Here is a 12,418-nt window from a genome sequence, read left to right as displayed (position 1 = left end):
AATCAAAATGAAGTAATTAATAAACTAGACAATTTAGAAAGATCGATTAAAGCGAATCAAAACCCCTTAGATTTCCCCATAACAATGAAAGAATTGGAAGACAACGGGTCCTTGAGCCCAAGAAAGCCTGTGGTGTCGACAGCATCCTGAACGAGATGCTGAAACACACAGAGCAAAGCTTCAAACTGGCCATGCTAATACTGTTCAATGATGTTCTGTGTGTCGGGTTCTTCCCTGAGATCTGGAACAAGGGCCTCATCAGCCCCATTCACAAGAACGGAGATAAACTAGACCCCAACAACTACCGAGGCATCTGTGTGAACAGTAACCTGGGGAAGGTGTTCTGTAGCATCTTAAACACCAGACTGTTACACTTCCTTACGAAGCACAATGCCTTGAGTAAATGCCAAACTGGCTTTCTTCCAAAATGTCACACATCCGATCACATTTTTACATTACAAACACTAATTGACAAATATGTACATCAAAACAAAGGAAAATTTTGTGCTTGTTTCGCTGATTTCAAGAAAGCATTCGATTCAATCTGGCATGAAGGATTATACCTAAAACTTATCGACAGTGGAATAGGGGGAAAATTCTATGATTTGATCAAATCAATGTACACAGCCAGCCATTGTGCGGTTAAAATTGGAAACCAAAGAACCGAATTCTTCCCCCAGGGGCGTGGAGTGAGACAGGGATGCAGTTTAAGCCTCACCCTCTACATCAACCAACATCTACATCAACCAATTGGCCAACATATTAGACCACGCTCCCTTTCAAGGTCTCACTCTACACGACACAGAGATGACCTGGTCCTCCTGTCGCCCACTGAAGAGGGGCTTCAGGACAGCCTGAATCTGCTGGAGGATTACTGTCAGACCTGGGCCCTGACGGTCAACCTCCAAAAAACTAGAGTAATGATGTTCCAGAAACGCTCTAGATCTCAGGGACCAACACACATTCACACTATCACACAGAACCATTGAAACCACAAAAACATACACTTACCTCGGCCTGAAAATAACTCCAACCGGTAACTTTGCTTTGGCTGTGAATGAACTCAAAGAGAAAGCTCAAAGGGCTTTCTATGCCATAAAAAGATCCATTAAAATCGACATCCCAATCCAAATCTGGCTCAAACTTTTCAAATCTAAAATTGAACCAATTGTTTTATATGGCAGTGAAGTGTGGGGTCCTTCTATAAAATTTGACTTCTTAAATTGGGAAAAACACCCGATCGAAACTCTACATTTAGATTTCTGTAAAAGAATACTCAAAGTCCAAAGAAAAACTCCAAACAATGGATGCAGAGCAGAATTAGGCCAATACCCTCTGCTTCTAAACATTCAAAAAAGAGCCCTGAAATTCTGGAAACACCTAAAAACAAGCGACCCCAACAATACCATTACAAAGCCCTAAAACACCAAGAGCTGAGCGCAAGTAAGAGTCCCCTGTGCCAGCTGGTGCTGAGACTGACTGAGCTCACACACACACAGAGATCAGCCAGCCTCAGGACACACACACACGCTCACACACATTCGGCCCACACACATTATAAACACCGAAAAAGACAAGTGCATCACCCATTGGACAAACACCATTAAAAACCAGCACAAACTGGAATGTTATTCGGCCCTAAATGGAGAATACACTGTTGCGATCTCCCTGAGCGCCGTGAGTGATGTGAGACTCAGGAAAACACTGACGATGTACAGACTCAGTGAACACAGTCTGGCCAGACTGAATTCAGAGACCACTACTACACCAAAACTAATCAAATATTTCCCCAATTTAGCACCTGTAATCCAACGCAAAAACTCGGTTTCATTCTTGGCGAAGAAGCCAAATGTTCTAATATAGCTGCAAGATTTGTAGCATCTTGTCATCTCCTGAGGGACAGCCAGAGAGAAACAAACAGCCAATAAACACACACTCACTCACAGCCCAAGCACACACGCATTAGATCTACACACATCATATAATGTATACAATGTTCAATTTTCTAAGTTCAGTTGTTACATGATGTCTATAGTATAATCTTTTATTTATTATTATAATTCTTTATTTTATTAATATTATTAGCATTGTTTTGCTATATCTAGCCATGTGTTTATATAATAATGTCTTTATTTAGTTTCATTATTACTATTATTTTCTCTAAGCTTTACTAAATGTTCAGATCTTCTAAATCATTTTCTATGTTGTTTTAATGCTTTGGCAATACAAAATGTATGTTTTTGTCATGCCAATAAAGCTTTCTGAATTTAATTGGGGAGAGAGAGAGAGAGAGAGAGAGAGAGAGAGAGAGAGAGAGAGAGAGAGAGAGAGCGAGAGAGAGAGAGAGAGCATTTCAGCAGGTTTTTTTTTTGTGCATTTTTGTGTAATTGTGTTTTTGTATTTATCTGAAATAAAAATCCTGGAATGAAAATAACCTGTTTTACTAATACAAATAATAACATCACAAATATGATGGATAGATGTATGATAAAAATGTTATATTAATGTTAATTTTTAAACTTAATTACTTACTGAAATAGTTTTTATTGATTTAACCTAACATATGACAACATCACAAATATGATAGACGGATGGACAGACAGGACATTATATAGGTCAAATCTAAAACAAAACAAAAAAATATTACAGCCATTAAAAGAAGACGTGCAATTTCTTCACAGAAGGATAAATCAGAGCTCTGCACAGACTACAAGGAAATATTTCGCATTTCTCTCCCGCCATGGAAAGATTCCTTCTTTAATGTATAGGAATTTGGTGAGAGAGTGACCGAAAGAAAGAGTCGGAGTGAGAGATTGAACCCTCTGTGTACAGTATGAATATTTCAGAGGGCCGTGTTTTGTAGATGTGGGGCACAGGGCTGTTGAAAAGAGTGCCATGCAGTCAAGCCTTTGATGCGGATAGCACCGCCACTGATCTGCGGCAGGAAATGGACTATTCAGTCTTATCTGCCTCACTCAGGGCCACGTGTGTGTGTGTAAGACAAGCAGGGGCAGGAAGCTCCATGAACCAGGGCCAAAGAATAAAAATTATAAATGATAATCATCAAGAGGAGCCAAATATTTACTGGCTTTTCCACTCATGCGTGGTCACTGGACTCTCTGTGGTCATTAAAAATCCCATGGCACTTCTCGTAAAGAGTAGGGGTGTAACCCCGGTGTCCTGGCCAAATTCCCTCTACTGGCCCTTGTCTATCATGGCCTCCTAATAATCCCCATACACTTGATTGGCTCTATCACTCTCTCTCCTCTGCACCTGTAGCTGGTGTGTGGTGAGCGCACTGGCGCCGTTGTACTGTGGCTGCCGTCGCATCATCCAAGTGGATGCTGCACACTGGTGGTGGTTGAGGAGAGACCCCCCCCACATGATTGTAAAGCGCTTTGGGTGTACAGCAATACACAATAAAGCGCTATATAAATGCATCATTCATTCATTCATTCATTCATTCATTCATGCGGCTCGGGTTGTACTGCTATTGGTGAAGAAACATCAAGCCGTACGTGCAGTCCACCACCTTCCCTCATACATAGCAATGAAATCCATTTCAGACAGAGAGACACAGCGTTTCTACCTTATCTTGTGCTTCTCAGCTGTCGTCGCTAATTCAATAAACTTCAGACTAACACAGAGCACACAAAAACGAGAGAGAGAGAGAGAGAGAGAGAGAGAGAAGCTGGAAAAACAGGATGGAGGATGAGGATGAATGAGGAAACACTTCATGAACAAACATTTCAATTAGAACATGACAATTTGCAGCCCTTTTAGAAACCAGTGTATTTCCACAGGTTGTGTTATTATAAAAAATATATATAATTCAGATTCACCACTGACAAGGATAAATGTGTAAAATAAAACAATAAGCCAAGTGATGTTATTAGACAGGATGTGAAGTGTGGTAAAAATGACATAAAAATGTGCTAAAATTGCACAGCTTCCAAGACTATTGCTTCTATATAAATAGAGACAATACCATATTATATAATAAACATTAACTATGAATTATTAAACTTATCAATTATACTTATTCAAATAGTGTATGTTGATTAAACTTAAAAATATTACAATTATTAATAACTACCATTCAAAACTTCTAAAGAAAGAAATTAATACTTTTATTCAGGAAGAACGCATTAAATTGATCAAAAATTACATTTGTAATGGTTAAAAATACTTTTTTCAAATAAAAGCTGTATCAGCATAATACATCAGCATACTGGAATGATTTCTGAAGGATCATGTGACACTGGAGTAATGATGGTGAAAATTCAGCTTTGCCACCACAGGAATAAATTATATTTCAAAATGCATTCAAATAAAAATGTTACATTGTAATATTATTTCAAAATATTACCATTTTTTTACTGATCAATAAATACGCCTTGGTGAGCTAAGCACACTTTCTGTGATTCAGAATGTTTTAACACTACAGACTGTAGAGCTGAAACAGTTAATCCTGAAGTGGCTGTTATAAAACAGATTCCTTCAATCTTACAGAACCAATTGAAGGAAAAGTTGGCATGCAGTGAAGTCCACCGTGACATCTAAAGCAGAGTATGAGGCCAATCTAATCTTAACGAATAATCTATTCAGAACTAGCAAGTCAGATGTCCTTTATCTGTGACAGAAGTGGGAAATTTTAGCCAATCGATTTAGCAGGATCTTCACTTCTCTCTGTGTCTCTGTACGGGCCACAGTGCCATTTGCCTGGAAGGGAAGTGCACAGTCACCTGGGCTGAAATAAAAAAAAAAAAAAAAAAGAAAACTTCAAACGTACATACCTGTCCCAGATCTGCCCAATGTCAATTGTCACTTGACCCCCGTGACCTTGTGCAGTGGCTGCCTCGGTGGACAGGAGCTGTGTGAGTTTAATCAAGGGTTCTCTCATTTCAAAGGCTTTGGGAAGTCCTGTGTAACCCTCCCACACACACACAAGCTAAAACAGATCCCCCTGAAAGAAAGAGTTCAGGCCTTTAGGAGTTACCGCCGGAACGAGATTGAGTTCTGATTTAATTCTGTGGGACATCTGCATTACGGAGGCCGGCTAGAGTGCTTACTGCAATTACAGTCCACGCAAAGCCCCGCTAGTTCCAATATTTTCAATTCCATGCAATTCCATTACACGCGTCGCACACGGATGCACACATGAACGTACGTACTGCACTCGATTCCTGTTGTTTGTCACTCATGTGCTTTAGAAAGACAACGTAAATGTGCCGAACATAAATCTCTAAAGACAGGTGCGGTAAAACCTGCTCGTACGCAACACGTCAATTCATCCGAACTAGGCTTGTCACCATATCTCCTTTTAGAAGAGGAATTTTCTGCATGCCTTTCATCAATGAAAAAACAGCAACGATTTTTCAAACGAAAAGAGAAACAGACTTTGTAAAGCAACAATATTCTTCTTTCTCCTGTCCAACAACAAGATAAATACATGACGTAATTCAAACACTGAATTTAAAGCGGACACAAAAGTCTGTGGTTTGTTTGTGCTCTAGAAAGCTTGCTGCATTCGTTTAGCTCGATATGAACACCCTCTTTCCCGTGGCAGGGATGAAATGAACGTTGAGTTGAAATTCTTAAACGCTTCGCACTTTTATGAGCTTTTTAATTATTCAAAGGTTGAGAAATGAACAAGGCTAAAGGAGGCCGATCGGAGCTGCACAAAGAAAAAAGAGAGAGAGAAAGAGAGGGATAGTTCAGTCTTGCAGACTTAAAACAAAATTTAAAAATGAAGTGCACAATATTGCAGTTTTTCCCAGCAAAATGTTTTAATTAATCAAGTTAGCAAAGAAGAATCAGCTCATAAGAGTCATTTGCTTGTGAATCAGACTGCATTGGACATGCTGCATGTTTTCTTGGAATTTTGCATTTTATCTCACATTCAATTCAGACTGCAAATTCACATTCACTACTTAAAGCATTATTCCATTGATCAGTCTATCAAAAATAGGACTATTTTTTTTTTTTTTCCATTTTCTCTTTGTGATTTCATAATCAATCTACTGTATTGAACAGCCAAGTATTTTTAGGCTGGCATCCGTTCAGGCCTGAACGTGTGAACATTAAAGAGCAGGGCAACGGAGCCAAAGATCAATTACACTCTTATTAAAGAGGGCTGGAGAAATAAAGGTGCAGGAGCTGCCGGGCCATGCTCGGTTATTTCTGTTAGATCAGGTTAAAAAGAAAAAAAAAGGCAACAACCAATTTCAGATGGAAGGTGGCTGTGGGGAGGAGGGGTAATGAGGGACCAGGTGAACAATGATTTCAATCGCAAAGAAGATAGGGAAAGAAAAAGAAAGAGAGGGAACAAATACAAAAGGATGTAGGGGAGACAGTATATAAAAAATATAACTAGACTAGCAGTGCTTACAAGGCAGCAAAAGAATAGTTAAAGCTTTAGGTAATTTGGCATCTAAGCTTTGGTTCTGCATAAATGCTGCATCAAATTTCTCATTGAAAATAAACATATAACATAACATTAACTTCAGTGCAAAGTTAAATAGATGCAATAAAGAAAAGACCAATCACATTTCAATATGCAAATAGGCACAATAAAGAAGACAAATTGCAATGCTGTATGCAAATAAATGCAAGTATTTTAGATTCTGAAACACTATCAACATTTTCAAACTTACATTTCTTAAGTAATTTACTAATTTCTCTCAAAAAAACAACAGCAAAATAATGCAAATCTCAGGCTGAAATTATCTACATAAAAACTTTGTGGATGAGAAGAAGAGTTTTAATCGAGTGCTGCCTTTTAAACACTTTAAAAATTAAAGAAATAATAATAAAAAAAAAGCCGAAGTCATGTCAGCTTTAGATATTGTTAAACAACGTGCTCAGCATTTTCCTTCCATAAATCTTCCCAAAAAAATCATACAAGCTCATGTAGTTGACACGACATGACAAGCACCAGAGCATATGCTTTCTGTTTCTGTGAATTTGTTCCACGCAAACAAGAGGAGAAAAAAAAAAACAACAATATAGGTGCCTAAAAGAAAGGGGAGGGAACCAAAACTGACAAACGTGCTAGTTCTTGGCCAGAGTGCTGCACAAAAGAAAAACGTTTCTTCCCAAGTCTTCCTCTGACTCCTAAGGTCAGAGGAAGACTTAACGAGGGTAATTGCTGTCGATGCACAGGGGCCATGTGCATAACTGGGTCACAGCCACGATCGTCTGAACACACAACATCTACTGTGTAGCGTTACGAAATTCCCTGCTAAACCACCTACATGAGGGCTGCATGAAGTCAGCGTGAAATCCAAACTGAGCCGGTTTGTTAAACCATGTTCCTGGTGTGGTGCACCAATTCATTTATATTATTCCAACATATTTATAATCTTTCGCTGAAGCATCTTAGCTGACATCAACCAACTAGCTAGTCTTTTAAATTTTACTGCAAACTCTAGCGTGGAACTGCCACAAAGACTAACTCCCAATGGACAATAGTAAATCCTACATATTTTGTTGTTGTATCCATTCACAAATAAATGTGCTACTGATATAAAACAGGTTTCAAATATCAGTTCACAAATTGTTGTCCAGGTAATCTAAAAATGTACCGTTTAAATTAACTAACAAAATGATCATAATTAACGGTAAAAAATTCCCTTACTCTATAGTGAAAAGCTGTAATAGATCTAATGGGATATTTCATTACAGTAAAATACTGTTAAATGTACATTTTTTGAAAGTGTAAAAGAACAAGCCATCTTGAAAAAAAAAAAACATACACATACATTCCCAGAATTCTACGTGACAGCTCACATTTGATGGGTTTTCCCTGAAATTTCGGTTTCTTCTTTGTTTTTTGTACATTAGGGATTTACGTTTTTTTAAGGTGGTTGTCAATATATTATAAAAGGTAAAAAAATTATTTTAGTAATTTGGTATATTAACATTGTTTCAACTATACATTATATGCATTGTTTACTGTAAATTTAATTTCAATATTAGAATATTGCTACCATATTTTTTTTTACAGTAAAGTTCAGGCAACCACAGCTACTGTTTTTTTTTTCTCCATAAATTTCAACATTTATTTTTAGATTTTTTTTTATTTCAGGACAACTTGAAGGACCAGATCAGGTAGATGTAGCTTTAAAGTAAAGCAAATCACAGTGCATGCTGACTAGAATGCAAAAAAACTTTTTAGAATGCAAGCCTTTTCTAAACGTCCCCCGTTTCTTCAAGCGAATGTGCAGTTGTATGTGTTTATGTTCAGCAACGCTAGCCTCTGGTAAACATGATCATTATCTCCCCAATCATCTAAACAAGCCTTTGCCTTCCCAGAACACACTGCTCTATAAGCAAGGAGGTGATTAAGGAGAAAGCAGTGGATGAAGAAGAGCTGATACTAGAAAGGAATCACAGGCCTTCGGTACGTTAAACTGCGGGTGATGCAAACACCAGTGGCTTTAAATAACGATGACGCCTTTTAATCTTCATCATGTTACAGCTCAAAAACACTTGCTGTGTTAAAACGACTCGTTTAAACATTTATACTTTAACTGAATGGATCGTGCAAAATTATCAGCCTATCAAACGGACAAGAAGAATTGAAATTATGTAAAAGCTTTTGTAATAACACCAGCATGCTACAGTAATTATTACAGTAGTAATTTTATCAACAGTCTGGAAGACCTTACCCAAAAATGAATAATGCTAAAACAGCATGTCTGCTGCAAGACTTTTTCCTCCAAACCACAAACCGTGGAATGAACAATCCAGTTTTAAATTGCACATAATGCAGTGCATGAAAATGTATTTGACAAAGAGTTCGGTGTACGTTTCACCTAAAATATGTAATATTGTGCCACAGCTGAGGTCGATATAAAAACCATGAGCCTGAAAATCGTAATCGTAACTATCTATTTCTGTCTGACTCGCATAGACCATTATGCTATCTTGTGTCTGATGCAGTCCAAACCTATTACAAAGTTTGCTTATTCAGGAACAAACACCATGTTAGACATATAAGGCTTCGTGATACTGCGAGCCTGACAGACCAGGAACAAAGTATGAATTGGTGCATTTCTTAATTTCAAAGTGAGCACGAAACATAAATGGAATGCATAAAATAGCAAACAGAACTGTATTTCTGTGCATTGTCCCTTTTTACTCACATATGCACGTGTGGCGGTTGAAAGCGGCTCTGGTTAATGTTGTAGTGGGTGAAGGCCTGTGTGGGGTTGGAGCTGTACTCGTCCACCGAGATGGTCACTTTGCCTTGTGACGGCATTCCGTGGGCCATTCTTTCTCCACGTGACACATGAGACACTTCACCAGGACCCTGAAGCGACCCACGCAGTCAGCATCCTTCAGAACCACCACTTAAATGCGGAAAAGAACCCTTGATAGTGCCGAGATGGAGGACGAGATACTATCTGTAGAGATAGAGTGACAGAAAAAAGATTATGATGTGAAATCAACTGCATAAAATGACTGCATGAGTAATACATTTTTTTTTATTGTAAAACAAGGGAAGACGTTGAAATGACTAAATAACTGCAGTGCGGAAAATTTTAATTATGTAAAATATTTGCTTGAATGTCTATTATCTTATTGACGTGTTTTATATTCTTTAATTGAATGTAAAGAGTAATCACTGCAAAAAAAAAGAAAGTGAAAATGGACAATCATTATATTTCTACATTTCTTTTTTTAGGTTTATTTAGTCATTAAAATATATGTTCGTCTTGTAAAGAAAAAGCTGTTAATTTAGATGTTACTACAATAAACACACACTTAAGTTAATTTATTACAGTGCATATCAATTTTATTTTCTAGAATACATCTGCCTAAGTATTTAAAGCTTTTCTGGCAAACATCTCAAAATTACAAATTATAATCATTTTCATATAATTTCTTTAAATTTATGAGATTTATGCTCATCACTAATAAAGTTGTTCAGAATCTCCTCTAAAATCATCAACACAAACTCCAGCTGCAAACTTAACCAAAACTTAAGCACAATGTCCAATAACAGATGAATGACTGAGCAATATAACAGTATCATGATCCAAAACTCTACAGAACTGACTAATCAAACCGACAACACAATCTGAGCAAAAGTGCTGAAAACAAATCTTAACAGAAAAAGCTGAGAAACAGAAAAGTGAGCAGCGAGTCAACATCTCCAGAGGGACAGTTAATCACACCCAACTACAAAATGTAACTCTCTCAAAACAACTTTCATTCACTTACTTAAAAAGATGTATAACATATTTACTGTAGAAAACGTATAGCATGTTGCTGTCAGTTTATATTTTATTCTTTGAAAAATATATAAATATAATACAAAAAACAAAAAATAATATATGGGAAATAATTACAATGACCATTATAATATTTACTAATATCTATAATTGTTTAAATGAATGCATAAATAATAATCACTGATTCTGCACAGGAACACCCGCCACAATTTCGGATTAAATACTGGTTTACTGCACTAGATTCAGCTGACACCTTACTAGACATTATTTCATCAGACAACCCATCATCGTACATCCTAAAAATTGAGTAAAGAGTGACACTGCTCTCTCCGTGTTATCTACTGTACCAGCCAGGTGTGTGTAAAAATCATATTATTTAACTAAATACAGCATATCTAAATATGTACAAGCCTGAAGGCATTTGAAATGTGATGCAAATTAATTCTGAATTCTTGCATTTTGTTCTGTAGGTTTGGACATGCAAGAATTAGTCAGTGGTAGTCTGTCAATCAATTCAATGTTTTTTTGTTTGTTTGTTTTTTAATTGATGAATAATTTATGAGTCTTGTAATTCACGAATCTTGTTTTTCCAGTCCCCACCTCTGTAGCTTTACTTCATACCATTATTATTATAAGTATTATTTTAATTTCTTTTTTTTCACTCAACTGTAACACATTATAGCTAGTTATGCTTACTGTTTTTAAATATACAGTAAGTTACTGTACTAATGACAAATAATACAAAACCATAATTATTAGTGCATTCATTTTAAAAGTATTATCATACACGACATTATACAATATGTTGTATATTACTACTGTTTTTTTTACTTAAGCTTTCTTTGATTTCACGGCAAACTCTTTCAGTAAATTACAAATAACTCTACAGGTGATAAACTAGTTTGTTTAACGTAAATCAAACAGTTTTAAAAAATGTTCAATTTCTGCATAAAACAATATTTATCCTTATTAATCCACGTACTCTGCTAAATAAATCGCTTTCCTCACCTCAGCTAGCTATCAACCACTAGCATAGCTGCGTAAAAACCTGCCTTTGCGTTTAATATATAACCCGCGTGATATTCATTTGCGCACAACTCTACCGCTTCCGGCTGAACGATCAAAATAAAGGCTGCAAATCATGCTTCAAGTGCGGACTACACTCTTCAGAGAGAGAGCACAAGAGATCATGTTGAACCTATATCACCCCCGACTACAATATCCCCGACATTTCTTGTTAAAAACACGCAAAGTCGCGCGTAAATGTGTCCAACACGCCTGCCGCGAAGGGTGATCGTTCCCCGGGTGAGTGGCCGCGCTGACACCGCCGCTCAATGACAAGCCACCTCTAACCCTTTTGTGTCTTATTTTTTTCTCACTCCCTGTCTAAGCGTACATTTCCAGAATGCATAACGCAGCAGAAGAGGTTGAAAGACCCTCTTTCTCTCTCGCCCACCTCTAAAGATGTTGCTCCATACACGCCGGGGAATGCAGATGTCGGTAGCCGAAGAGGTGGCACTCGGAGCCGGCCAGGGGCAGGACCCTCGACCCTGGGAGACCCTCCGGCGAAGCTGGCGGCGAGACGCGGGGAAAGCGGCGCAGGCAGGCGGCGTGAGCCTCGCTCTGACTGGAGGAGAGGGGGAGTGAGTCTAGACCGCAGTAGAGGAAGAAAGGACTACCACTGGGGTCAGAGAGCAGCGACGAGAGCATAGCCTCCGTACTAGCATGGCGGAGCGAGAGTGTGTGTGTGGTTACTCCTCCCCTCCCTCAGAAGAGTCTGCCATGATATGCGTTCACACGTGGAGAGGAGAGACCCTCTTCTGCTGCTTATTTTCGCGTCTTTCTGCAATGTCCTTTGTTGCATTTTAGTGCATTGATTTAATCAAACCTGAGAGGACCTAAAGTACCTGGAGGAAGTGCTTATTTTGGTTGCATTTTAAAGGAGACACTAAGATTTATTTCACACTGTGTGTGTGTGTGTGTGTGTGTGAGCACTGGGTTTTTGTTACTGTTAAAATGAAGTGATGTTTGCAAAGTTTTCTATGTACGGCTGAGTGTAAGGTAAAATGAGCCACTTTTTTATGTAAATTCAGGTCTTATATCTTTTTTTACTTTTAAATTATGTAACAAAGAGCAGCTATTACACTATTAGAAACCCCAGCTACTGTGTTTATGGC

The 12,418-nt window shown here is 37.9% G+C and overlaps 1 protein-coding gene across 2 annotated transcripts in view; it reads right to left on the bottom strand.

Moving 5' to 3' along the window:
- LOC306869007 (metallophosphoesterase MPPED2-like) overlaps positions 1-11,982 on the bottom strand; it is a 63,364-nt gene extending 51,382 nt beyond the window's left edge. The window contains exons 1-3 of one of the 2 annotated variants that reach the window (XM_079415535.1): positions 11,698-11,968; positions 9,150-9,410; positions 4,797-4,966 (exon numbers count right to left, since the gene is read on the bottom strand). In XM_079415535.1, the coding sequence (XP_079271661.1) occupies positions 4,797-4,903 (107 nt within the window). In that variant the 5' untranslated portion in view covers positions 4,904-4,966; positions 9,150-9,410; positions 11,698-11,968. Of the gene's footprint in view, positions 1-4,796; positions 4,967-9,149; positions 9,411-11,697 lie in introns of both variants that reach the window. The other variant, XM_079415534.1, reaches the window with a different exon arrangement.
- Between the last annotated feature and the right edge of the window lie 436 nt (positions 11,983-12,418).

This window comes from Barbus barbus (assembly GCF_936440315.1).
Source record: "Barbus barbus genome assembly, chromosome: 1".
Lineage (NCBI taxonomy): Eukaryota > Metazoa > Chordata > Actinopteri > Cypriniformes > Cyprinidae > Barbus > Barbus barbus.
The sequence above is the reverse complement of the archived record's forward strand: the minus strand, read 5'-3'. Positions and strand labels throughout refer to the sequence as shown.